The sequence below is a fragment of the Peromyscus eremicus genome, chromosome 2, assembly GCF_949786415.1.
Source record: "Peromyscus eremicus chromosome 2, PerEre_H2_v1, whole genome shotgun sequence".
NCBI classification, from domain to species: domain Eukaryota; kingdom Metazoa; phylum Chordata; class Mammalia; order Rodentia; family Cricetidae; genus Peromyscus; species Peromyscus eremicus.
Window position 1 is genome coordinate 120,963,166 of NC_081417.1, and position 27,841 is coordinate 120,991,006.

The following is a 27,841-nucleotide window of genomic DNA, read 5'->3' on the forward strand; positions in this document are numbered from 1 at the left end:
CTCCTGCCAGGGATGCTGGGTGGTTGTCTGGGGCGCCTCCCACCCTCGAGAGGTAACCCAGTGCGCGGCTGCTTGACGTGTGTCCACGGGAGACGCCACCTAAGGGGGAGATCAGGGTGGTCCTGCAGCCTTCAGGGCGGGAACCCTGACTCCCGCCAACCCGGCCGCTGGCCGACCCTACCAGCGCCCCCAGCCCGGGTCAGCCCCTCCTCGCGTGCCGGCTAGGAGAAGAGGGTGGAGCATCCCGGCTCCCGTAACCAATGAATGCAGCGGCTCCCTGGTCCGATCCCCGGCGCGGCTCACCATTGGTCGCCGCCTGGGTCTCGGCCCACCGAACCTTGGCGACCCAAGCCAATCGCGAGGCGGCGGGCCCGACTTACAGGCTCCCGGGGCGGCGGCGGCGGCGGCGGCGGCGGCGGTAGCAGCAGCAGGCTCTGAGCCGGCGGAGCAGCGGAGCGGGCTGCCGTGACCGGCGGCGCGAGCCCGCACCCGGCGCGCCGACACCATGGAGCCCGCCGTGTCGCTGGCCGTGTGCGCGCTGCTCTTTCTGCTCTGGGTGCGAGTGAAGGGACTGGAGTTCGTGCTCATCCACCAGCGCTGGGTGTTCGTGTGCCTCTTCCTGCTGCCGCTCTCGCTCATCTTCGACATCTACTACTACGTGCGCGCCTGGGTGGTGTTCAAGCTGAGCAGCGCGCCGCGCCTGCATGAGCAGCGCGTGCGGGACATCCAGAAGCAGGTGAGCGGCGCGGGGCGCGGCTGTGCGCCGGGGTTGCGGTCCGCCGGGCGGCGGAGCGGTGTGCCGGGCCCGAGGAGCGGGCGTGGGAGGGGGGGGGGGATCGCGAAGGACCCCGCGCGCGCGTGATGGGGGAAGGGACTGCCCAGGGGGATGAAACGGAATCAGCAGAAGCACTGGGGTAACCAACAGAACCTTGCTCGGAGGCTTACGGAGTGTCCGCTAGGTGCAGGGCATGCGCAGTGCCTGGAAAACGAGGGACCCTAAACCTTCGGGAGGTGGGCAACAGTCAGGTAACTCATCAGCCCCCCCCCCCCCCGCGCCCCGCATTCCAGAGGAGGAATGGCCTCCGGGAGGTGGTGCTGGGAAATGATTCAAGTGGAGAGATTGGTTGAGCAAAGGTAGGGAAGCTGAGGAGCAGGGCAGTGAGAGGAAGAAGGTTAGAAAGTCGGTTGGGAGAGGAGCATTAGGGTAGGACAGAAGTGAAAGTTTGTTTTGCCTCCCACCCTCGAGAGGTAACCCAATGCGCGACTGCTTGACGTGCTTTGGAGGCCTTTAGAATAAAGGACTGAAGAGAGAAGGTGGAATCCAGCCCCCAACCCCATGTGTAGTCTCAGACTCTGCTCAGTGAAGTCACTCTGCACCCAGTAAGTAGACGATCAGTTCACATAGGCTAGCCGGCACCTAGGCTGAGACTCCTTCACAGTGAAGCCTTCTTCCCCCATCCAGGGCTGGCATGGGCTCCCTCTGCCCCTCCTTATATTCTTCTCTAACTGGCATCGGCTGCAGAGAGCGTCTGCTTCCTGCTGCCGCCCTCATGGCAAACATCCTCTTGTTCCATTTACTTCATGCTGTATGCTGCAGGCTGAGCCTGAGGTGCAGGCGGACCGACCTCCAGACCAGAAGACCTTGCCCAGTGAGAAGAGCGCTCAGAGGGTGCTGGGATCAGCGGTACTTTGCGCTGCCACCCCGGGTTTGGGAACTCACTGTGGAAGGCCCACGGCTCTGCTCCCACCCCACCTGCACGCTCCTTCCTAGGTCTTTCTGTGGGTTCAGATTGCGCATTTACCTGCTGGACGCCCTGGTTAGGTTGTGAGCTCCTGAAGACTCGGGACTGTTAGCTGACAGCTCCCCTTGGGGCCAGAGTATATTATATATTAGTGAGTGCTTGTTAACAGAAACTAAATGGAAGGATGCGCTGTGAACAGGAAACAATGGGGCCAGTGGGCCGTACCTTGTGCCTTTCATGACTGTGATTTGCAGTCCACAGCCACCTGGTGTCTGGTACCTGTGTTACTAAAATGAGGTTTAAGTTGTGAGCCTGAACTCTGGTCTCCCTCGAACCCGTTCTCTCCATCCCATCCCATGGTTCTGGTTTCATTGCCTCATGCCTAGTTTCTTACCATAGCTGCTTGAGTTGTTACCCACTTTCTGGACCCTTCCTGTCTCTCTTGAGAATTTGACAAAGAATGGCTTTTCCAGGCTTTGCTTCTTTGCCCCAAATCCAATCAATGTTCCAGCCTTGATGGCGTCTACCCGTGTGACCCACCATCCATCAGCACCCTGCTCCATCCACTGCTTCACACTCAGTTTCCATGAAGTCTCTGACTGCAGAGCCAGGCAGAGCTGGGTGGTCATGGAATTCACCTTTTGCCTTTTTTACTGACCACTCCTACGAATGCCTTCCTGCCAGACTGAAAGCCCCTCCCCATCCTGAGCCCTCTGCCTGATAGCTCCAGGGCAGCTTCCTCAGAAGTCTGACCCTTGACAGGGCTCTTGCAAAACTTAGTTGAAGCTGGTTTGAGTAGAAAGAAGCCGCCATTGGCTTGTGTCCTGAAAAGTCCAGCAGTGCAGCTGACTGAGGTGTGACTGAATCCAGGACCCTCTCTCCTGTTCATCTCCATCTCGCCTGCCATGTCTTTCTTGGCTCTTCCTTCCCCTGAGTTGACTTCATTCTCATGGGGTGCTGTTTTCCTGTGGAGTCCCCAACAGTTTCTGGCTTAGATTTGGCTAGTGTTGCCCCCACCTCGTGCGCCTCCCAGAACCAGACTCGACGGCTTGACTACTGGGATCACAGTCTCATTCCTAAAACTGTCTCTGTGGCCAGCAGGGTGGAATCTGCCTCACCTGGGTGGAGGGAAGAGGAATTACTAGAAGCAGATGAAGAGGAAATGGACGGTGCTTGGATACCCTAACTACAGCCGTGCATTGTGCCTGCCTTCTCTGTCTGCAGGGACAAGATACTTCTTTTATTCCTCACCAGCGGATCAGGCCCTGTACCCTTTCTGCTCTGGCATGGAGATTTTGCCAAAGTACCACGGCCCACCGGCTGGCTGCTCCCTCTCTCCCTGTCAAAGTGGTCCACGGATTAGCATGTGTGGATGCTGACAGCAGGGTTTGGCACAGAAGACGCTTCATAAGGAGCTCTTCTTCCGTGGACTAAGCCCATCTGTCTTCTGGGCTCTGTCTTCCCTGCTCTGTGATTGGTCAGTCCTGGCTATGAATCTGGGCCTTGCCAGTCATGGGTTGTATGATCTTAGACAAGTTATTTTGCCTGGGTTTCCTCATCTGCAAAAGTGGGATTGAGAGAGTTAACAAGACTGTACAGTAGGTGCTTAGTCTAGTGGGAGCACACTGGGGATGATAACTGTTGCTATAATCGCTCGGTTACCACTGTAAAGCCTTTCCTGGACTTTCCACTTAATGTCTTCAGAATACTTTGTTTTCTAGTTCTTTTCATTCTTCCTTGTACAGTAGCAACACATTGGCCCTTCTGTTGGCCTTGTGAGCCAGGGAGACTCCACAGGGTAAGGCCCTCAGGGGTTCATCATCCTCCCCAATGGTGCCTGGGTAATGGCGTCTTTCCCAGCTCCCTTATCCTGAAAGAGGGCCTGTGAGCCACTCTGGGGATCCCAGATGGAGGCAGCTGAGTCTCTTCCTGTGGTTACAGGTACGAGAATGGAAGGAACAAGGCAGCAAGACCTTCATGTGCACGGGGCGTCCTGGCTGGCTCACCGTCTCACTGCGGGTTGGGAAATACAAGAAGACTCATAAGAACATCATGATCAATCTGATGGACATTCTGGAGGTGGACACCAAGAAACAGGTGAGAGGCCTGGGCTTGGGCTTCAGTGATGGAAAGTTTACCTAGCGTTCACAAGGCCCTGGGTTCAATCTCCAGTACTGCCCCTCTCCCCAAAGGAAAAATAAAAAAAGAAACAAAAGCAAGTTAGTATGTGCTGTACCCTGGCTCTGGGAGCAGGTGGACACTGCCCCTAGTGTGAGTGACTCACAGGGAATTGAGCTCAGTCAGGGACATCCCAGAGTGGACAGGACCAAGGCCGTCAGTAAAGGCTCTGTGTAGGCAGCGTTTTTCTGTCCCACAGTTGCTCTCAAATAAATACACTGAGGCTTATATTAGTTATAAATGCTCGGCCAGTGGCTTGGGCTTACTAACTAGCTCTACCTACCATTGTTGTCCTCCCAAGCCTCCCAGCCGTTGGGAGGAAAGACTGGCCATAGCCCATCATGCAAGCTGAGAACTCCAGGGAATCTTTTGATCATTTTAGTTCTATTTAAAAAAATTAGGGATGGAAGAATCACCGACAAACATGAGTGACGAAAGGGAACCTGCTTACCCCCTTCCTGGTAAGAAAGTATGCTAGTGAAAAAAAAAAAAGGTGTGTGCCGGGGAGAGGTAGCCAGGAGAGGGGAACTTGCCCAGAAACATGTACACTCTTTGGCCCACCTACTAATTCTACTTCTTAATGCTTCTGGGCCTTTTAGCTACGATAAGGTGTAGTCAGTCATTCTGCTTCTCAAAACATAGCTTGAGGAAAAAAGAATTGGGCTTATATGTAATCAGAGGTCTTCCACACACAGATTTTGATTACATTTTCGTTTCTAATAGGACAGTGCAATATTTGGCAACAAGAGAGTCATTGCACGCAGTGTGTCCCCTTGATGGCATTTCATCACTGGGAGACCCTGCCCAAAGCACATGTATCACTGTGCCTTCTCTAAGACAGCTTAATTGATATATGCCTGGCATCCAGTAAACTGCACCTATTTAAACTGCGCAATGGGGTCATAAATTTTGACATGAGTTTTGATAGCATTGCACCAGTGAAACCATTATTCAAACACAGAGCATGCCTGACAGCCTTAAAAGGTTACTCAGCTCTTGGTAATTCTTCCCCTTAAGCCCCTCCCTACCTGTTCCACCCACAGCCTTGGGTTAACAGTGTTCTCCTGTTGTTAGAAATGAGTGCTAGATTTCGGAGACTATTGAAAGAAACCATTTAGTGCATGCTTCTTTGGCCTGGGTTCTCTAATGAGTATTTTAAGACGCATCCATACTGAAGGGTGTGTGCCTGGTGCGTACTATCTGGCTACTAAATAGTATCCTTGGCATGGCTAGATCGGTTTGTTTAGCTGTTTACCTGCGGATGGACATCAGGTTATTTTCACTTTGAGCCTATTACAAAAATAAGAGGTCAGGAACATTTCTGAGCAGGCCTTCTGTAAACATGCAAGGACTTTCTTTGGGGCTGGAGAGCTGACTCAGCTCTTGAGTTCAGTCCCTATCACCCACCATGTCAGGCAGCTCACAACCACCTACAACTCCAGCTCCAGGGGAGCCACTGGATACCTCTGAGCTACACACACACACATATACACATAATTTAAAAAATCAAAATTAAATTAAGATAGGAGCCGGAGAAGTGGCTCATCAGTTAAGCATGTGTACTGTTTTTGTAGAGGACCCAAGTTTGGTTCCTGGTACTCACATCAGAGGAGTCACAACCACCTGTAACTCCAGGTCTAGGGACCCAAAACCTCTGTCCTCCAAGGACACCTGCATACATAAACCCACACGCAGATACACACATACACATAGTTTTAAATAATACAAAGAAATCTTAAAGAAATAGTAAATCTTTTTTTTTTTTTTTTTTTTTTTTTTTGGTTTTTCCGAAACAGGATTTCTCTGTGTAGCTTTGCGCCTTTCCTGGACCTCACTCTGTAGGCTAGGCTGGCCTCGAACTCACAGAGATCCGCGCCACCCTGCCCGGCTGAAATAGTAAATCTTTAAAAGTCTCTCCTTGGACAAATACAGAGGAGGAGAATGGTTGAGTCACTTGGCAGGTGGATGTTTGTTTATGTTTAAGGACTTGCTCCCTTTGGTTGGTTGTTTTCCTAAGGAGTAGCTGCGTTTTACAGTCCCTGCTCTGCATATCGCTGAACCTGTCATAGTGGGCCTCGATTTTAGCCATTCTCATGGTGTGTTGTGGTGGCGTCTCCTGGTGGTTTTAGTTTGCTCTCCTCTAATGACTGAAGACCCTGGCCACCTTTCCATGCGCAGACTGGCCGTTGGCATGTCGTCCTTGCTGAGGCCTGTTCAGATCCTTTGCTAATTTTTTAAAATCCAAAATCATTTCGTATTTTCTTAGTCCATGGCTTGTCTTTTGAAAACCAGAATTTTATTGCCCGTGCGGGAGTGTAGAGGTCAGAGGACAGCTGTGGAAACAGGTTCTCCGATCTTACGGGTTTGGGGATCAAACTCAGGCTTGGTGACAAGTGTCTTTCTTTATCCACTAAGCCATGTCACCAGCCCTAAAATGCTTTCTAGTTTCCCTTTTGTGTGTTTTGGCCTTGGGTTAGTTTAGTTTGGGTTAGTTTTAGTTTTAGTTAGGGTTAGTTACCAGGATGTTTAGTTTCCTGATATTTACCAAACTATTTCTATCTCGGATTTCTGCTCTAATTTAGCTGTTGTCAGAAAATTGAATGCTCTAACTTTAAAAAAAAGAAAAGAAATTCCAGATTAGTTTGTGTGTGTGTGTGTGTGTGTGTGTGTGTGTGTGTGTGTGTGTGTACATGCACGAGCTCATGAGTGCACTGTTTGGAGGAACATGTTCTACACTTGTCACTTAGGTCTCGTGGCTCTTAGTCTTGTTCAAAGCTGACTTTCCTCCACCTTTCCTCTGCTCGTCAATGAGAGAGACTGAGTCAGTCTGCAATTGTAGGTTTGTTTATTCTCTGCCTGTCGTGTATCAGTGTCACATCATGTATTTCAAAGCTCTGTTACTAGGCATAAACAGAAATGTTTAAGACCTTTTTTATGTCCTTTTGATTAATCCCTTTCTTTCATTATGAAAAGATGTAGCTCTGGTTGGCCTTGAACCCTCTACCCACTGATTCCTCCCAAATGCTGAGATTATAGCTGTGCACCACCACATCTGGCTGAGATTACCTTTTTAAAAAATCCTTAGTTATATTCTTTGCTCTGGAATCTACTTAGTCTGATATTGATAGCTTTTCATTTGACTAGCAGTGGCATGATGTGTTTTTTGTTTTTGTTTTTAATCCTTTTACTGTTGACCTAATAAAGAGTGTTTCTCTTACAGGCAACACCCAGTTGGGTCTTACTTTTTTTTTTTTTTTAATTCAACCTGGCAACCTCTGTCTTTTCATTGAGGTGGTAAGACCCTTGCATCTAACATCCTTAGTTGATGGGGTTCGAGCCTGTCGCCTGCCATCTGTTATCCGTTTAGGTGACTCATTTGTTCTCTGTTCCTTTTCTCTTTCTTCTTCCCTGGGTTCTTTTGGATTATCAAATAATCTTAGCGATTCTGTGTTAGCTTCCTTTCTGGCTTACTAAGCTGCAGCTCTGCTTCAGGGTTTCCAGTATCCATTTTCCTCGTTGCAGTCAAGTGATGCTGTCTCACTTCACACATGGCGTAAAGATCTTATGACAATATACTTCCATCTCCTCCCTCCCGCCCTTCGCACTCTTACCATACTTTCCCTAGCTCCACACTGTATCATTGTCAACATAAAGAAACTTAAATAATAACATGTTTGTCCATGGAGCTTATTGTCTTTTCATTTCTATTCTAGAGATGTGTTTCTGTTCATTTGTTTTCCCAAAGGCACTCCTAACATTTCTTGTATACGTCACAATATATATATATTTATATTTATATTTATATTTATATTTATTTATTTATATAAATACACATTTTTCCAGGTTGACAGGCATTTTCTCTCAGTACTTTGAAGAATTTACTCCACTGCCTTTGTTTGTATTGTTTCTAGCAAGAACTCTGTCAGGAGTTTTTATTTTAATGTATTTTTTTCAGGAAGAGATCCTTGAATCCAACCTCCCTTGCTTAGTTTCCTCCCTTACCAGGACCAGTAACAATTTGCAGCCAACCCCCCTAACTGATGACAAACATTCATAAACTACCGAACAATCAAAAACCACCCACCCCACCTCTTGGGAATGTGGGTGTTATATTCTTAGAATTACTTCCTGCTGACTGGGGGCGACAGAATCTTTAGGGTACCCTGGAAAAATTGAGGTAATGGTCAAGTCTTGGGAGAGCTAGCTGTATTATTTTTTGTTTGGTCTCTGTGTGATGGGAAAGTGTAGGGCTTATCTAAAGTCTTAGCTGGATAGTCTGCAAGGTTAGACCATCTCAACCAACTGCCTTGAAATTGTCCCGAGTAGTTTCTAGTTCAAAGATGATTTTTGGGTGGTGGTTGTCAGCTTAGTCGCATCACCACAATCCAGGTGGAATCTTTGTCGTGGGGGCCCCATCATCTTTTTGTTTTGTTTTGTTTTGTTTTTTGTTTTGTTTTTCAAGACAAGGTTTCTCTGTGTAGCTTTGCACCTTTCCTGGAACTTGCTTTGGAGACCAGGCTGGCCTTGAACTCACAGAGATCCGCCTGGCTCTGCCTCCTGAGTGCTGGGATTAAAGGCGTGCGCCGCCGCCACCGGGCCCCATCATCTTTTTTGAAGACTTCAAAAATCACTGTTAGGAATGATCACAGTTCACTGCAGAAAACTTAAACATTTTAAATATCATATGCAGCAGATCACAGATAGGTTAAAAGACCACAATCTATTAAGTATATCCAGGGTACACAAGCTTAATTCCTAGTTACCTAATTCAGGCTCAAGCCTGAAATCATGTACAGGAAGCTGGATGAAGCCTATTTCTAGAATTAGTTAGTACTCTATATGACCATTAATATCATGACAGAAAGTATATATTATATATACAGTAATCTTATAAATTTAGAGATAATATTTACAATAGACTAGTCCCTTTAGTTTCTTTTGTCCCATATCAGGTGGCTCTTCTGACATGAGACAGAGAGTTTGGATTTTTCCTTTAACAATCATGCTTGGGTTTAGAGAAGGAGAGAGCCATGCTCCAACTCCAAAGCCAGCTTTGATTTTTAACTGAACTGGGACCACAAACAGACCATTTGCCTTTTATACCTGTAGAGAACAGCAGAAACAAATATTTGGGAAGATTTATGAAATTTTATTCTGTTAGAAATGTGCTATACCATTAGGGCAATTTTGCTCTTTTTCTTGGGACATTTTTCTCTGGATGATTTGTACTTCTTCCGATGTCTCGTTTGTTCAGTGGTCTTCAGATTCTTTAATGGGATGCTTTTATTCTCCTGGAAAGACAAAAACAAAACCCTGCCCCAACCCTAACTTTGGAAAATTCCTTTTTTGTCAGGAACAAAATGGTTTTTTCACAACAGAAAAAAAAAATATCTTTTAATAATAAATAATTATTTTTTCCATACCTGATCCAAATGAAAGAAGGCATTTTTTAGTCTTATAAGTTAGTTTGGATTGAATGGCCAAGCTGTTTGATGAACTATCGCCTCTCCTTTCAAGACGTCTCTCTCCTGTTTGAATCTAATCTTTATCAGTCTTGATGGTATCCATAGCGTTTCTTCTCCTATGGAAACAAAAGCAGTACATTTTCACACAGTATACAAATACCCCACAGCAAGCTGGGTGTCTTCTGTAATTGCTCTCCACCATATGTATTGAGGCAGAGTTTCTCACTTGAGTCCAGAGCTTGTCAGTTTGTCCTGTCTGGCTAGCCAACTTGCTCTAAGGACTCCCTGTCTCCAGTTCTCATGCACTGGGCAGGTTGTCACGTCTACCAGGCAGTTACATGGGTGCCAGGAGTCTGAATGTCTGTCCTAGCATCCACTGAGTGGTCTCCCCAATCTTTAAGGCCAACTTCTTTTTTTTTTTTTTTTTTTTTTTTGGTTTTTGGAGACAGGGTTTCTCTGTGTAGTTTTGCACCTTTCCTGGAACTCACTCTGTAGACCAGGCTGGCCTCGAACTCACAGAGATCCTCCTGCCTCTGCCTCCCGAGTGCTGGGATTAAAGGCGTGCGCCACCACCGCCCGGCGCCAACTTCTTTTTCACGTGTGTGGGTGGTTGCCTACGTGTGTGTTTTTGCATTACTTGCATGCTTGATGCCTGCAGAGGCCAGAAGACAGCCATCACTTTTGAACTGGAGTCACGGATGGTTGTGAGCTCCCATGCAGGTGCTGGCATTCAAACCCGGGTCTTTTGGAAGAGCACCCAGTCCTCCCAACTGGATAGACTGCTGAGTCTATCCAGCCCCCTCTAGTACTAAATTTTTAGTAGTCAAACAGATGTGTATGTGTGGGTTTGTACTTGTGTATATGTGTGCTCTATTAAAACATACAAAAGAGCAGCATAGACATATGGAAAAGCAAGGCAGATCTGCTTCATGATTGTCATTGCTAAGTGAATAGCTAGACTTGATGATCGCTGTTTTCTTCCTCGTTTTTTGCTGTTACTTTCAAATTAATATTTCTCCTATAATCTAGAAAAAAATAACTAAGCATTTGTTGTATTTGATTCTGTTTGTTCGGGATTTGTCTTCATTCATTTTTACAAGATCTTGCTAGATAGCCCCAAAGGCCTCAAACTTGCCTCAGCTTCCCAAGTACTGGGATTCCAAGTGTGTGCAACCACATCAACAGATACGAGATCTTCCAGAGGGTGACATTCCACACTAGCTGACTCAGAACCGGAAGTCATAGTCACCGTAATTAAAGCCAGTATAGTATTCTAGAAAGATCCATAAAGGCTGTATAGGACTCTCCAGCCTGAGTGCTTGGGAAGGCTGAGGTGTCTGTCACTCTGTGCAGGCATGCTTGCTGAGTTTGCTATGTCCCTCAGCCCAGTCTCTCTCTTGTCCCATCTACAGATTGTTCGAGTGGAGCCCTTGGTGTCTATGGGTCAGGTGACAGCTTTGCTGAACTCCATTGGCTGGACCTTGCCTGTGTTACCTGAGCTCGATGACCTCACAGTGGGTGAGTACTCCATGTTCATGGCAGGAGGGCTAGGTATCCTGAGTGTCAGAGTGGAGGAACATCGACCCCCTTCCGTATAGCAGATCTACTTTGTGACGGCTGCTTTTCCCTTTGGGCCGGAAATGGCCATGCTCCATTTCTGAGCAGTTCAGATGTTTTGATCCTGTCTGCTCCCTCATGACTGTCCATTGCTCAAGTTCTACCAGTGTCGCACACAGAATAAGTTTGGTTCCTCTCCCTGAAGGGTCCGTGCCCCCCCCCAAAGCTCTTTTCTAGGGACAGCATCTTCCCATAGGTCATAGCACCCTGCCACCCAGTCACCTCTCTTTTCATTAAAGTTCCTCTTAAAGTGGATGCACACACAGATTTTTTTAACCTCTGAGGCTGGCCAGAGGTGAGAGTGGTCTCAAGGAGACCTTCTCACTCCTACTCTCCAAATTGATGACTCTCGGAGAATATCCTAATTTAGCAGCTCCGTGTCCGCCAGCCCCACCCTGCACACCACAGCCTTCCCTGCTGACATCCATGTCTCTGCAGGGGGCCTGATCATGGGCACAGGCATTGAGTCGTCGTCCCACAAGTACGGCCTCTTCCAACACATCTGCACTGCATACGAGCTGATCCTGGCAGATGGCAGCTTTGTGCGCTGCACGCCGGTAAGTTCAGAGATGGGGGAATTAGGGAGGTGGCTGTCCTTGGATGCCCCACTTTAAGTACATCTATTGGGCTGTACAGCCCTTTAAATGCACTTAGGTACTGTTAAGAATGCTTCCTGCATGTTATTTTCTCCAACAAACTGAGGTCAGATAGGAAACTCAAGCACAGAGAGGCTAATAACCTACCCAAGGTCACACAGTGAATCTTACACAGTTAGAACTTAAACCTGGGTCATCGGGTTCGAGGTGGGTACATCAGAGCCTCCAGAGCCTTGGCCTAACAGAAGAGAGCCCAAGGAAAGGTGACTGGCTCAGGAATTCCGGTCTGGAATAAATAAGCCGCAGTCAGCCAAGGACTGTGTCACATTGGTTCAGCGCATCTTCCTACACGCTCACTGAGCCCTGTTACCTGGTTATCGGGGAGAAGGAGACAAAGGCTCCTCTGAAGCCGGGTCCTCTGACAGCTGTGTGTGATCTGGAGGGGGAAGGTGTGATGTCGGTTCCCAGCATGGAGCCAGGGGTGTGGCTTTGGGAGTTCATGCTGCTGTGGACCTGGACAGTGAAATGAGCTAGTAGCCTAGGGGGGGATTGGTTGACCGAGTCCTGCTGTACCAGAAGGTCCTGCTGCCGGCCACAAAATTTCCTTGTCTAATCCGCTGTCACTCTGCTCCCTGTCCTGCCTACCCCCAAGGCAATGCAGATCAGAGCTGGTACGTCGAGGGCCTATTGATAAGCCAGCCTGAGGCTGAAATTTTTTGGAAGAGGGCTCTTGGAGACGTAAAAAAATCTAACTTAGAATGGCCAGTGGGCAAGGCAGTGTCCGTCTCTAGGACAGGTAGGGTCAGATGTTCAGAACCTGAGGAGGGCTGTAGGGAGAGCACTACTTCGGAGTTGGGAGAGCCTGACTGAGGAAGGTCACCTTGTAGAGACTCATGCTCCTTGCCTGTCCAAAGGGGGCAATGCCCTGCCAGGCCTTGAATATAAGGTGAAGCAGGCCAGGAAAGGCAGTCTCTCTTTTAGCGCCTGCTCAGGAGGGGGTGTTTTCACATTTTCGTGCCTCTTGGTTACCCTGACTCTAGTCGGATCTAGCTCATGTAGCCTGCACTGGTGGCCCTCTGGGGTCTTTGGTCATGACGTTGCTGGGTAGCATGTGGTTCGGGGGCTAGGCCTCAGCAGCAGGTAGTGGGTGCTGTTTAGCTGAGCATCCCTGGTATAGGGAGCAGAAGGAGATTAAATATGAAGTGGAAACTGCAGAGGGAAAATTGAGTGCTGATTATATTGTACGTTGCTCAAGATAGCAACAGGCAGGAATGCGGCCCAGACCCTAGGTCCCTTTACTGATCATGTCTAGAGAACAAGCTCTCAGCATATGCCAATTCTGTCTCAGTCTGAAAACTCAGATCTTTTCTACGCTGTGCCCTGGTCCTGTGGGACCCTGGGTTTCCTGGTGGCTGCCGAGATCCGTATCATCCCTGCCAAGAAGTATGTCAAGCTGCGGTTTGAGCCAGTTCGGGGCCTGGAGGCCATCTGTGAAAAATTCACCCTGGAGTCCCAGCGGCTGGAGAACCACTTCGTGGAAGGGTTGCTGTACTCCCTAGATGAGGCTGTCATCATGACAGGGGTCATGACTGATGACATAGAACCCAGCAAGGTAAGCTAGGGGAAGAAAGGTGGGCTGGGGCTGGGCCTCTTCTAGACTGTTCCTTGTGGCAGCCCACCAGGGAACAGGCTCCTTCAGAGCTGGGTTGGGGCCACAAGAGTCCTGTCTCCTCCACTTCTGCCACCTGCCTGTCATGTGACCCCCTTGTGGTAGACAAAACCTAATGTCTAATGACAATCCATGCCATAGATGAGGAATCGGATTCTCCAAGGGTTAATTTAAATTTCCACAGGATGACAGGGGCAAGATTGAGCAATTACCTTGATACATCCTCCAAACCAAGTGGGCACACCCTCAGCTTTCACCATACAATGTTTAATGTTTTATTAACATTTTAATTATACATAACAAGTGCGTAATGTTTCAATCTTTATTTTCAGACAGAGTTACATACTAGCTCAGGCTGTCCTGGAACTCACTGTGTAGCCCAGGCTAACCTCCAACTAATAGCCATCCTCTTGCCTCAGTCTCTTGAGTGTGAGTTCCAGAATTATAGGTGTGAGTCAACTATGTAATATATTTGTTGTTGTTTTTGTTTGTCTCACTGTGTAGCCCTGGTTGGTCTGGATCTCACTATGTAGACTAGACTGGCCTCAGATTCAGAGATCCTCCTGCCTCTGCCTCCCAAGTGCCAGGATTAAAGACGTGTGCTATCATGCCTGGCAACCAAGTAATTCACGTTTTTAAATGATAAACTAGTATGGCAATGTTGAATATGTAGGAAAGATAAGGTGCATGTCTACACACACACACACACACACACACACACACACACACATAGTAACAACTTCCACAGTTGGCTGTGCATTTCCCAGCGTATGTGGTCAGGCATGTGCTGATTTTATCCTATTCCGAACCACCTGGTTGAATGTAAGTACTCGGCCTAATTCAAGACTCTCTTCTTGTCCTTTCATACCCACATTTTTATGAATGAAATGGAATCCTGAGCCAGGATGGGAGCACCCTAAATATGGGTGAGGGAAAGCACACAGCCCTCAATGGAGTAATTGTGTTCCTGCCCGCATCCAGCCACAGGTGGCTGAAGGCCTTTTCCCCTACATTCTTGCCAACGGTAGTGAGAGTATCACACTTTGATTTTTGCCAATCTGATAAGGTTAAAAATAGTTCCTCTTTATTTTGTAGCTCTCTCATTACTTGCAGGGTGAACATATCTTTGCAGGGTTTTCTAGTTTGTCTGCCTTTATCTGTGATCGCCTCTTCAAATTTGTCCTGCCCGGTGGGTGAGCGTTGTCCTGGGCTCTGCTGCCCTCGCTGATTTGCTGTCTCCAGAACAGTGCGATAAGCAAATGGCCTGTCTGTTGCTTATTAAAAACAAAAACAAAAAAAATGTTGCCTGGCGGTGGTGGCAGCGCACGCCTTTAATCCCAGCACTCGGGAGGCAGAGCCAGGTGGATCTCTGTGAGTTCGAGGCCAGCCTGGACTACCAAGTGAGTTCCAGGAAAGGCGCAAAGCTACACAGAGAAACCCTGTCTCGAAAAAACAAAAACAAAAAAATAAAAAATAAAAAAAACAACAACTACTGTCCGCAGTTGGAAATAATTTAAGTTGCTTCTGGTTTGTTTGTTTTGGTTTTTAACTTAATTAGTGGAGCAGCGAGAACCTGAAGAATATCTTAAAGTAGAATTAGCACACCGAAGTATAGGCATCTCTTAAGGCTCTTGATCTGTACCTACACACTTGAATGTTTTAAAACTGGGGACCTCAAGATGGCTCAGTGGATATAGGTACTTCCCACCAAGGCTGAGTTTGATCTCTGGCAGAGGGAAAGACCAAACTCCACAAGTTATCCTCTGTTACACACACACACACACACACACACACACACACACACACACACACACAGAGTTAATTTTGGTGTGGTTTTGTTTAATGGGAGAAGAGGGCTAAGGTTTGGCCCAGGGTAGAGTGCTTACCTAGTGTTTGAGGCCCTGGTCTTGTGAAATACAGTAATTGAAAAGGACTCACAAGTCTTGTGGAACCGTCCCCTCTCCATATTAGGACATGAGGCCCAGTGAAGGGAGACTCCTGGAGATACCCAGCAAGCACAGCGGGTTTACATTCTGGTCTCTGCTCCCGGTTCATGTGGGTCCCTGAGTCCCAGCTTCTAGAGTTTAGCAGCATCCACAGCATTGATTGCTGGTGGCACATGTCTGTCTGGAGGAGGGCATCCAGGAGCATTAGTGGCAACAGAAGCCATGGAGCTGAAGTGTTCTGGCTCTCCCTGGCCTCAAGCCTAGTCATGGTGAGCCCCTACCCCTATTCACCTATCAGGGGAATCTGGTCCAGAGGTGTTCCAGCTTCTCCCAGGCATTTCCTTAGAGACTGTCCACAGTGTAAAGCTGAGGGGAGGGACCAAGGGGAGAAGTCACCCGCCATACCAAAATAACTTTACCATTGTCTGATGGATTAGATGCCATCAAAGTGTTAAAAGGATTTGTTCGGCTTTTTGAAGTGTTTGGACACCTGACCCAATCCCTGTATTTACTGAGGAGGGAACGAAGGCCCCAAGACCCTTCCAGGAGCTCCTCCAGGCCAAGCTCCTCCAGAAAAACCCAGAGGCCAGAGATTCTTGCCTTTTGTCCTAGCAAGCAAGACTGACATCAGATGTTAGCCGAGCTGGGACAGGAGAGTAGCAGATGCTGTTAGATGGGTCAAGCGCCCCAGTTTAGAAGCCAGCCAAGCGCTGTGATGGGTCGTCTAGTGGTACCATTCAGGGTGAGGCTCTCTGTGAAGATGTAACCTACTTTACAGCCGGGCAGGCAGGAGCAGCTCTCTGTGGCCACGTTAAAGCCAGAATGAGCTTCTGCGGCCACCTGGCCTTCCCAGCTGCCATGTGTCCTGAGTGGTGGTTAGGTTGACTTATTTATTATCGTGTCAGGGCTTCTCTGGTACAATGGTTCCCTAAGACCTTGGACCTAGGCACCCCAAGTTTCGACTTAATTACACAGTAGATGCCACTGCCAGGCAGGTGGCCAGGCCTCAGCTGCCTCAGATCAGATTGCTCCTCCGTCTGCTGCTGAGTTTCGGTCCCCTTCTCTTACCAAGCAGAGGCCTCACTATCCACCGGGAAGCCAGCTTGGGCAAAACCATCTAGCCCACTGTGGCTCCCACGCTGCTCCCCACAGAGTGCCTGATGCAGAGAAGGCTCCACAAGAGGGAAGTGACGGGTGCTGGCTGCAGAGGGAAAGGCTGAAAGCCAGGGGGAGGGCAAGGAGCTGCCGCTGTGGCTCACTGTGGGCCAGGCCCCTGCTAAGTGTGTTCCGTGTTGTGTGTTTAGATCTGTACAGCCACTCCAGTCAGAAGTATCGGGATCTCACCATATACAAAGTGAGACCACCAGGCTAAAGGATCAGTCTCATGGCTTATACATGGGAAGAGCAGATTGGTACACAGAATGTATAGTATGATGGTTCTGTTTTTTTGTTTGTGGTTTTTTTTGTTTTTGTTTTGTTTTGTTTTGTTTTGAGAGAGAAATAAAGCCCTAAAATTTATAATATATATATATATATATATATATATATATATACACTATTTTTAGATAATGTCTAATTTTTATTGTTAATTCGCACCAGTTCACACAGCTAGAGTATGGCTGGGCAACATTTGGCCAGCCTTCCAGCCCTAGAACGTTCTCTCTTCCCAACATGCCCAGAATCCACTTCAGGGGAGAGGGAGCTGGGGTCTGAGCAGCTAAGTCATCTTGGAACCAGGCAGATCAAGGCCCCCGAACCTCTGAGAACCCTAAGACAACAGTCCAATGTGTCATTTAGGCATTGGAGGACACAGAGCCCGGGGCCAGGACCTGTAACCCTGGAGCTTCCCCCCAGGAGAGGGAGACTATATAGCGGAATTGCCGAACCCAGAGGACTGGAGCCAAGTCGGGGAAGAGCAAGGAAGTGGCGTGGTTGGCCGGAGCTGGAGCTGTGGGTTGCGGTGAGGGTGGGCCCCACTGGCTCGGTGAGGGCAGTGGAGCTAACCTGTACAGAGCCCTGGGTTATCATTGACACCGTGAACATTGGCTTCTGCTTGTAGCAGAACACTGGCTAAGATGGGCCACTAAATTCCCTAGACTGCCAGAGCCAGCTCCATGGCCCTGTGCAGCACTAAGGTCATTGAGCGACCGACCGCTCTCTGCTGCAGAGTGCCTGCCGTGCCCAGCCCGCCTGGCTTTGAAGATGCTCCAAGGCCACAGGTGACATGTCAGAGCTTTGAAAAGGCCAAGGGGACTGAACAGCGGCCCGGATCACTGTGGCTCCCTGGTGGCTCCCTTGTGGTGTCTGGCACTCTCTCATCACAATACCCTCTTGTCATTTCAGCTGAATAGCATTGGCAGTTACTACAAGCCGTGGTTCTTCAAGCACGTGGAGAACTACCTGAAGACAAACCGTGAGGGCCTTGAGTACATTCCCCTGAGGCACTACTACCACCGCCACACGCGAAGCATCTTCTGGGAGCTCCAGGTGAGGCGTGGCTCTCTCAAGGCCCTGGCTCCTCTGGGACAGTGGGCCATTCACATTGTGGCCACAATTCTCTGTCCTTTTGGTGAAGTGAAGGGTCTTGTCCTCACCGTCCAGCAGAGCAGTTACTGTGTTTTGGGCTGGACACAGCCACCTGCAGTGAGAGGTTGGTTTTCACTGTTGACATTAAGAGTGGGGCCGTGCTTTGGGGAAAGCAGACCTGCTTTATCTGTCAGGAGGCATTATGTCCTTACTAAACAGAGGGATTCTAGCTCAGTGTGGGGCCAGAGCAACAGGGGGAAAGGCTGTGCAAAGGGGCGAGGAGAGAGTCAAGTTCAGCCTTGAGGTGAGATTGTGTATAGAGATGAGTGGACAGGAGGACAGGCCACACAGAACCTCCAGGACAGCTCCTGGGCACAGGAACGGCCAGCGGTGGGCTAAGAGAATTAACTAGTGCAGGCTGCGTCGATCTGAAACACAGCAAGGTTGCTGAGCTAGAGCCAGGGTGCAGAATGAGGTCACACAGCAGCCAGAGGCTGGGTCACATGGCTTCTTGTAGGTCAAGTGAGAACTTAATGCTTCATTCTAGGTGTGATAGGAAGCCGGTGGATGCTTTGAGCAGGACGGTGGCGTGTCCTACTTTTTATTTTTAATCTTAAAGAATGCCTTTGGTAGCTGGAAGGAGAGTGGGGCCGGTTGGGGGCTAAGCGATCATGGAAAAAGAGATAAAACGTTACTGTTGTCTGGGAGGCAGAAGAGGAGAAGAGCAGTGTGAGGAGGGGCTGTGATAGCTGAGCCTACCTACAGGATTTCCAGACAGATTGGCATGAGTTCAAGGTTGGAGACCCAAGAACTAGGTGAAGGAGGCCCCCTAACCACCACCGGAAGCGAGGAGGGCATGGCAAAGGACCCTGGAAATTCTGCCTAGAGCAGATCTTCTTGGAGCACACAGGTGAGGCCTCCAGTTGGTCGCCAGTCAGCTATGTGTGTGAGGACCAGAGGGTCTCAGCAGAGGTTAAGACTGTGTGTATAAATACGGGCATCGGTGAAATGTTTTTGAATTTGTAGGGGTTTGGTTGGGGTTTGGTTGTTTTGTTTTGGAGATAAGGTCCCATGCAGCCCATGCTCAACTCTATGTCACTGAGACTAGCTTCGCTCTCCCTGCCTCCAGCTCCCAAATGCAGAACTCGCAGGCCTGTTCCACCACACCTTGCTTTTTTTTTTTTTTATAGAAATGATATTTAAAGTCATGATAGTAGGCACATGAAGATGCCCAGCCCTGGGTCCCCTACAGCCTCGGGGAGAGGAACCAGCAGAAGAGAAGGTCCCTTAGCCAGAGCCCAGGGGACCTTTAGGAAAGTGTCAGTGCTGAGTTAAATGAAGGGATAGAATCGGCTTTGAATAGCAAGTGAAACCCGGAAGGCTGAGCTTGAAAGGATGGGATGTGAAAACCCATCTCAGAGGCTAACTTAACGTGGCAAATAGACACGGGACAGAAGCCGGGGGAGGATGGGACTAAGAGAAAGACTCTTGTTTCTGTGAGTGTTTTTAGAAGGAGAGGTGACAGCATGGTTATGTGTCCTAGGGCTGACGGGGAGGATGAGAGTACAGGGCGGGGGTGTTTATAGAGTGGGATGGCTCCTTGGCTCAGCTGAGAAAGTGGCCTCATGGTGGTAGCATGTGTAGGAGGGAGCTGTCACTTGAAGTTGGGGACAGTTGGGAGGTGGGAAGCTGAGGGATTGTCCTTCTGGTTGTCTGTAATTTCTTAATGAAATCAGAAGTGGGAATTTCAGCCGGAGCATGGTGACAGCTTGAGAGGGGACATGTGAATTGTCCCTTACAGAAGAGGAAGTTCATTGACTGGGGATGACCAGGGGATTCAGCTTCCCGAGACTAGTGACCATGAACTCATGGCAAAGCCAGCTTGTGGCTGTGGCTTTTCACACTGTGACTGGGTGCCAGGTGGGTAGAGTGGGCCACCTCTAGGGGAGGCTGGACAGTAGGACTGTGGAGTAGATGAATATAGACACTGATCGTCTGGGGCTCAGGAAACATATCCTTCCCCCCCCCCCCCCCCCCCCCGAGCTGAGGACCGAATCCAGGGCCTTGTGCTTGCTAGGCAGGCGCTCTACCACTGAGCTAAATCCCCAACCCCTCAGGAAACATTCTTAAAGAACCAACTAGATGATACTTTTGTACTCTGGCAACTGAGTTCTGCTGCTGCTGCCACAGAGCACCGCAGTGATCCGATCTGCAGTGAGTGAGCATCGTATGGGTGGTTCTGGGAAAAGATGCACCAGGACTAGTTTGGCTCTGAGATTAGATTGCCATGGTGACAATGTTGTCAACTGTTCTGAGATATGACCTGAAGACAATAGCTGAGTTCAGGAAAAAATAAGATTGCTGGAAGATAAAGGCAAGCGGGCTGGGGAGCTGGGGTACCAAAGTGTGAGTAGGTCATAGGTGTGGCTATTAAAATCACCAAATATGAGTGCAAATGAAGGTGACAGTGATTCCAGACTCCGTAAAGTAGAGCTGCTGTGTACACGAGTGGATGAGAATGCAGGGGTTCAGAACCCGGGAGGGAATCAGTGACTGTGAGGAGAGACACAGTGACCCAGGCCTCAGGATGAGAGCCATGAATGTGGGTGAAGGATTGCAATAGTCCAGGCCCAGTGAGGGGTACCCATGAGTGTGGATGAGAGGATGCAGCAGTCTGGGCCTTATTGAGGGGCATTGTGAACGTGGGGTGAAGGGTACCCATGAGTGTGGATGAGAGGATGCAGCAGTCTGGGCCTTATTGAGGGGTGCCATGAAAGTGGGGTGAGGGGTACCCATGAGTGTGGATGAGAGGATGCAGCAGTCTGGGCCTTATTGAGGGGTGCCATGAAAGTGGGGTGAGGGGTACCCATGAGTGTGGATGAGAAGATGCAGCAGTCTGGGCCTTATTGAGGGGTACCATGAAAGTGGGGTGAGGGGTACCCATGAGTGTGGATGAGAGGATGCAGCAGTCTGGGCCTCATTGAGGGGTACCATGAAAGTGGGGTGAGGGGTACCCATGAGTGTGGATGAGAGGATGCAGCAGTCTGGGCCTCATTGAGGGGTACCATGAATGTGGGGTGAGGGGTACCCATGAGTGTGGATGAGAGGATGCAGCAGTCTGGGCCTCATTGAGGGGTACCATGAATGTGGGGTGAGGGGTACCCATGAGTGTGGATGAGAGGATGCAGCAGTCGGGGCCTCATTGAGGGGTGCCATGAAAGTGGGGTGAGGGGATCGCAGTGGTTCAGGCTCCAGTGAGGGATCGGTGAGTGTGGGGGGTGGGTGATAGATGGAGGAAGCCCTTACTCATGACCCCATGGGCTCCTTGAGCTGCCTAACAGCAAACAGCAAAGCGGTTGGCGTCCCCCACAAAAGATCACCCAAGAGAGTCTCAGGCAGATTCTGCAGTGTGCCTTTCATGTCATGGTTTCCGGTCACTCCCGCCACGTCCCAAGTGTTAGCAGCGTGTGTCATTTAATTGAACCCACTCCAGCTGAGGGGCGCTGAGCCCCATCTCCTAAGGAGATAAAGATTTTTAACTGCTTCACAGTCGATGCTCAGAAATGAAGCTTGTCCTGTTGGTGCGCTGCTAAGTAAACACTGCCCTAAATCGGCTTCCTTTACAGGAAGGAACTGGAAGAACAGGTGTTTTAAGCCTGTGTTTGTTTACCTGGACTTTATTTACTCTTGGGACTTAGAAATGCAGGGAAATAGGCAAAAGACCCGCAACAGCCGCCCCGCCGAGCTGCCAGCCACAAGGAAGCCTTCAGCTGGCCCACAGGAGCGCCAAGCAGAGCTGCCCTTCAGAATGTTGTTCCCCTTGAGATCAACAGACTTTACCCACACCTCTGCCCTTCGACCAGGCTTTTTCCTTTCCACCTGGCCTGCATGAGGCAACTCCCTTCTGCCAAGGGTGGTTTCCTGAGGAGGAACCCAGTTCCCTGAGTCCCTGGGGACGGGGTGGAGCACCCAGCTAGGTGGAGTTACAGAAGTTATGGAAGCTGAGACCTCTCTGATAAAGAACACACACAGTCTCAATATGTAGGCTTCCCACTAATACGACTTTCCTTCCGTTGGCTACCTTCAGTTCGCCTTCCTCCCTGTAGAAGAAAAGGTCTTTGAAAGAACCCGCCTGCATTCTGGGTGATGAGTCAAGCCACCCCTCACCTGGGCCTAGCCTGGCTGGCTCAAGCACCTCCCGCCCTCCCCTCCCCCATTTGGGTCACTGAACAGCACCAAGTTCAGGGCCAGCTAGGTAACCTGTTGGGCTGGTGCACAAAGCAGGTCTAGAATGCCACTGGAAGTCCTAAAATATAAAACCTCTTCCTTTGTTCTGTCATAAATATTAGCATAATAAGTAAAACATTTTAAGTTATTAGTATAGATTTTATGCTTCATCTTTTAAATATAAATATAAGAGCGCTTGCTGGGGCTCAGGGATAGGGTACTTGTCTAACACACATGAGACCTTCAGTTCAATCCCTAGCACAATGGGGTGGGAGGGACCAAAGGGGGAGGGGGGAACCCACTGTCTTGACAATACTTTGGTCTAGAAAGATGGTTCCGTGGGTAAAGCGTTTGCTGCTGTTCGAGACTGAGGACCTGGGTTTGAATCCCCAGAACCCACTTACAGCTAGGCATGATGGCCCACATCTGTAATCCCAGAGCTTCTAATGGGAGATGGAGCAGGAGAGTCTGGAAGCTTTCCAGACAGCTAGCCTGGCCCACAGGGCAGCAGACAGCCAAGGAGACCTTATCTCAGACAAGGTGGAAGGCAAGGACAACACCCAGAGTTGTCCTCTGACCTCCCTAAGTGACCTCCACGGGCATGCATTTACATACATATATAAACATACAAGGCTAGTCTACTTTTTGGTACATGAAAATTCTATTTGACTTTCATCCTTCGGTTAAGTAAGAGGCCTGAGAACCTAGGGCACCTGTGTCCACCTGTGTTAGGGGTTTGCCATTTTCATTTGTTAGCCAGTGGGTGGGTGTGTGGCTGGGGACTAACATGGGTAAGGAAGGAGATCCTGGGATCCTTGGTCATCCCTGGGGCCCTGCAGCCAGCCCCAGCAGAGGTGGCCAGTATCCAGGCAGCAGTTGAGGTGGCAGGAGCCTGAGGAGGAAGCAGTTTGAGGGAGATTACTGGAATGAGTGACTTCAGCATATGGCAGGACAGGGCTTTGGAACCCCAGGTCACCAATGAGTCAAAGGATGGATTGTGAGGGTGTGGCGGAAGCAGGAAAGAAGAGCAGGGTTTAAACACCAGCTTTCTGAGGCTGACACGTTCAGCTGATACTATCCAGTGGATCTGAGAAAGGTGACATCCCCGAGAGCCAGAAACAGGCATCTCACGGCGTCTTACTGTTCACCTGTCAGGGAAACCGCAGAGATCTGGAAGTGTGACAGCACATTGGTCGTGAGTGGGCAAGGAGCAATGTTCACCTCTAGTTTCAGAGTACAAGATGGTGCAAGTGTCTGAAGTCAGATCCCTTAAAGATCCCCACAGCATTCAATCTAGAATTGTCCATGCACAGGAACATCACATGTGCGTATTGGTGGACAAAGACATATGCAAAGGATCTTCACTGATAATCTTTGAATGATCTAAATGCTCATCAATGTAGACCTACTTAAATAAATGGCTCTACATTCGGGCAGGAGAGTGAGGCACCCCACATAGTCTGGGAAGGGCTGGAGAGGTCTGTTAGGGGGAGGGATACTCAGTCTCTTCAAGTACTCTCTGTCCCCTGAGTCAGACAGGGGCCATCGACATATAGATGAGTAGATGTGGCTACAGGGCTCTGACTCTGTGGATCTAGCAGACTGAACAGTAGATAAATGCCCTCGTAGGAGAGTTCTGACTTGGGATGTATGAGTGTAAATACTAGACTTATTTACACTCATACTGCTGCCTGGGCTCATACTGACACATACTGCTGCCTGGGCTCCTAGTCCAGGGGACCTTCAGGAACTGCCTCTGACTCTCTGCCCCAGATCTGCCCTATACCCTCCACTCCCAAGAGAGTGAGCATCTCAGGACAGGAACCGTGCCTGGAACGTCTTGTCTGACACCCACCCTTGGCGTCAAAGCTCCAGGGGCTGTGGTACTCTGCACACTGGTGACTTGGGAAGGTGGCAAGGCCTAGAGCCGGGAGGAACATTGTGAGCTAGGGAGTCCTCTGCATGGCTAAGCAAAGGGCGTGGTGGAGAAGCAGGCATGAGAGGAAAGATGGCGTCTGCCCATCAGTCTCGGGAGACCAAGGGAAGCAAATGATTGGCTTCCTTGTGGAGCTAGACTCCACCCACCTTGTGAGAGCTGTCCTTGCTGCATAACCCTAGAAAAAGTGCTCAAGCTCTCTGAGTATCCCTCTTCTCACTGGACAGCACTTGTTTAACAAATGTTTACAGGATGCCAACCAATCTGACTTTAATCTGGAGAACAGGAATGGCAGCCACCTTATCATTGTGTTCCTGGCACTGGTCACAATATCTCCATTTGCCTCACATGTCACTTTTCACAGATAAGGAAGCTGAGCTAAGAGAAGTTATGTAACTAGCCCAAGGCCGTCATAGTTGGTAAATGTGGAAGATGAGGATCAAACCCAGATCCATCTGGTAAAGGTCTCCTCCACCTTTAGTGAGGGACTTGTACCCTGGAGTACTTGTCCCTAGTGGATCAAGGACCTGGCCATGGCTCATTCTTCCCATCCCCCATCTCTGTCTTTTAGGATATCATCCCTTTTGGCAACAACCCCATCTTCCGCTACCTCTTTGGCTGGATGGTGCCCCCCAAGATCTCCCTCCTGAAGCTGACCCAGGGCGAGACTCTCCGCAAGCTGTACGAGCAACATCATGTGGTGCAGGACATGCTGGTGCCCATGAAGTGCCTGTCTCAGGCCCTGCACACTTTCCAAAATGACATCCACGTAAGCTGGGCGGCCAGGCGGGCACGGTCCCATGGAACCCAGATCTTCTCCCTAGAGCCATGTCACCCACCTTTGTGTATCTGCCTCCTGGGCCTCAGTTTCTCCAACTATAAAATGAGGATCTTGGCCCACTCATCCAGGGCAGCAAGGAGGAGGGGCCGTGGTGCCTGATGGGCCGCTCTGGAGTGGCCCCGTGAGATAGGATGAGTGTATCTGGCAGGGCTGGAGGGGAGGCCAAAGCTGGGAGTCGCTGGGAGCCTCTAGTGAGAGCTGCAAACTCAAAAGTCTCCCTTTGTGGGGTGTGGGTGGGCCAGTTCTGTGTCTGCTACCTGCTGGGAAAAGGCAGACCAACCCACTTCCCTGGCCTCTCAGGTCTACCCCATCTGGCTGTGCCCGTTCATCCTGCCCAGTCAGCCAGGACTGGTGCACCCCAAGGGAGATGAGGCTGAGCTCTACGTGGACATTGGGGCGTATGGGGAGCCGCGTGTGAAGCACTTCGAGGCCAGGTCCTGCATGAGGCAGCTGGAGAAGTTTGTGCGGAGTGTGCACGGGTGAGTGGCCTAGGGTCTGGGGACACGGGGACCCTCTCACCCGCCTTGTCCATCCTCACACCCTCGCCCTTTCCGTCCCATGCAGGTTCCAGATGTTATACGCTGATTGCTATATGAACCGTGAGGAGTTCTGGGAGATGTTTGACGGCTCCTTGTACCACAAGCTACGTAAGCAGCTCGGCTGCCAGGACGCCTTCCCCGAGGTGTATGACAAGATCTGCAAGGCGGCGAGGCACTGAGCGGGGCACCTGGGGAGCCAGATGCATGGGAATGGACTTGCTCTCCCTCGCTCCAGCTTCTCTGCTTTCCCAGATTTCAGAAAGAAACCCCTCCAGAAATCCCCGAGGCAGCCGGATGGCCTCCAGGGCAGCTCAGGCAAGTGGGAGCACATGGGATTTGGAGTCAGACAGTCCTAAATCCCGGTCCCAGATTAGCCACTCATTAGCTGTGCGACTCCGACTCCGGGCTAGTCACTTGGCCCCTCTGTGCCCGCCTTCATCTGTGGAAGGAGGTAAAAATACCTACCCGTGGGATGTCATCTACATAAAGGGCCGGTTGTGTGGGAGGAGCTTCCTAAGTGGCAGCCGCTACCACTGCTTCCCGTTCAACCTCACACCTGACTCATGCTTTGGATCCAGTGCTGAGACCAGGAGGGCTCCCCACAGGTCACCTGTGCGCAGGTTTGGCTGGCACGATGAAGGGGGTGTCTTGAAGTTGCACCCGCGTTGCCCGCATCAGCCACCACAAGAGCCCTTCATGGGAGCAAAGGAGGTTCTCCTTCTTCCCCTGGACCTCGGGGCCACGTGATGGGCAGGCCGGCCCAGGATGTGCTGTGCCAAAGCCAGGTCCGGTCCAAAGTTCTCTCTGCCGTCTTTGGGCCATCCTGCCCCTTCCTCCTGTCTGCTCAGGCCCAAGGGTCACCCCAGCCATCACTGAGCCCACTCAGAACTGTTCCTAGAAAAGACATCTCAAGATGGGAAGCCTGGCTTTCCTGGGCTTTTCTTTCTTGACTCCCACCAACCAGAGCTCCTCTAGAATCCACTGAGTCACAACAGGGGCCCATGCTCATGACTGTGTCCCACAGGGGTGGTTCCCACACTGCGTGAGAAAGGGGTATCCGCCCTGTGCTACTGTGAGGACCCTCCCTGGGGTCGGAAGGAAAGCATCCAGGGTCACTCATTCCCCCCCATTTTGTTCCCCCGCCCCCAGCTCTAGTTAATTTCAGTGCCTTACAAATCCTAAGCTCAGAGAAAGTTAGCTCCATTTCCGTTCCAGAGGAAGGGGCCTCCAAGGCCCTTCTGCCTTGTTAGTGAAGCGTGGTTGGTTGAACAGCCCCACCTTCAGAACTGCCTGGCTGAAAACCCAGAGTCTGGGAGTGGGGTGGGGGCGGGGGGTGGGGGATCAAGTCCTGGAAGAGAAGCCAGAATTCAAGAGCTGAGCTGGTCACAGTCCCCGCTACGCCGTAGTTTCCACATGTCGCATTGAAACGTAAGAGCTCCTGAAGCCTTTCTTCGTTAGACACTAGAAAGCCTAATGTTAGAAGCTGGGGGACATAAACAATCCAGGTGACAGTTAGGGACTGTCCATCATCTTAAGTCCTTCCCCCCACCGCCAAGCCAGCTCCCGGGTCATTTTCATCTGTCTGGCAGGTGCCAGAGCCCTTAGAGTCATGCTTTAATTGAAGGGTACTCGCTGATGCCGCTCAGAGCTTGGCATACTGCACGGTGCCAGTGTGGTCCTGTGAAGGCTGGCGCACTTGTGGCATTGGAAGGCAGAGGAACAACCTCATCCGTTTGGCCTGTGAAGGAAGTATTCTTCACTTGGCTGTCTGTATAGCGTGAGTTCTTGGCATGGGCTCTCCTGGTGGTCCGTGTGCATCCCTGTCCTCGCCGACTGATGACTCTGTCTGCTGCAGATGAATGGTCAGTGCGAGCTAGGTTAGTTACTGTGATATCTAAAGCACCATCATCCCACCAATCAAGCCTCTATCCCAAAGCCACCGGGACTGTGGCAGTGATGCCGGCAACGTGTGTCACCCTAAATAACCAAAATCCAGCCCTCCTCAGACATTCCCCAGGACCTGGGAAGGGAAGGGATTTTGAATCACATTAGCCTCAGGTTAGTGTTTGGCTCCAATAATATCTTGCCTGAAAAGTGGCCGTCTTCCAAGCATGGTGAGCTGGGTCCCAGGTTTTCCTCATAGCCAGTTCTGACATCCAGCCATGCAGTGGCTGGGTGGAGTCACTTTGCTGCTGCAGGACAGTGCCTGTGGGAAGTCAAAGCAAGCCTCTCCCCTCCATGGCTCTGGTTTCGTGGCTGCATGAAGGTTTTCTGTAAAATCAGAGTTGTGGCCACTGTCTGGCTAGAAAGCTGAATTGGCTGTTACTGAAAGGGAAGAGGGGGATGGGGATGGGTGTGGCAGTGTGTGCTGTGTGATTTTTTTTTTTTTTTTAATTCGGTCATGGGGACCAAGGAGAAGGCATGAATCCCCCTTAGCAGGCTCTTGCAGTCTCAGGCACGATGCCTACTCTCCAGAACTCATGTCCCTGTGGCTGTGGGGCCACCACTTCTGTAAAAATAAAGTATGGCCTGGAAGCTCGTCTTTGTCATTTTTTTTTT

General features: G+C 50.1%; 1 protein-coding gene across 1 annotated transcript; it reads left to right on the plus strand.

Moving 5' to 3' along the window:
* Positions 1-426: 426 nt before the first annotated feature.
* Positions 427-27,821, plus strand: Dhcr24 (24-dehydrocholesterol reductase). The gene is made up of 9 exons (XM_059254609.1): positions 427-736; positions 3,684-3,839; positions 10,798-10,903; positions 11,441-11,559; positions 12,947-13,210; positions 17,557-17,700; positions 24,474-24,671; positions 25,044-25,222; positions 25,308-27,821. The coding sequence occupies exons 1-9, from the start codon at positions 506-508 to the stop codon at positions 25,459-25,461; spliced, it is 1,551 nt and encodes a 516-aa protein (XP_059110592.1). The 5' UTR covers positions 427-505; the 3' UTR covers positions 25,462-27,821.
* The last annotated feature ends 20 nt before the right edge of the window (positions 27,822-27,841 follow it).

Bases quoted from the DNA above. Each gene is read 5' to 3' on its own strand.
- Dhcr24 (XM_059254609.1), top strand. From the start codon at position 506: ATGGAGCCCGCCGTGTCGCTGGCCGTGTGCGCGCTGCTCTTTCTGCTC. The intron at 737-3,683 runs GTGAGCGGCGCG...CTGTGGTTACAG, and splicing joins TGCGGGACATCCAGAAGCAG to GTACGAGAATGGAAGGAACA. The intron at 17,701-24,473 runs GTGAGGCGTGGC...TCTGTCTTTTAG, and splicing joins GCATCTTCTGGGAGCTCCAG to GATATCATCCCTTTTGGCAA.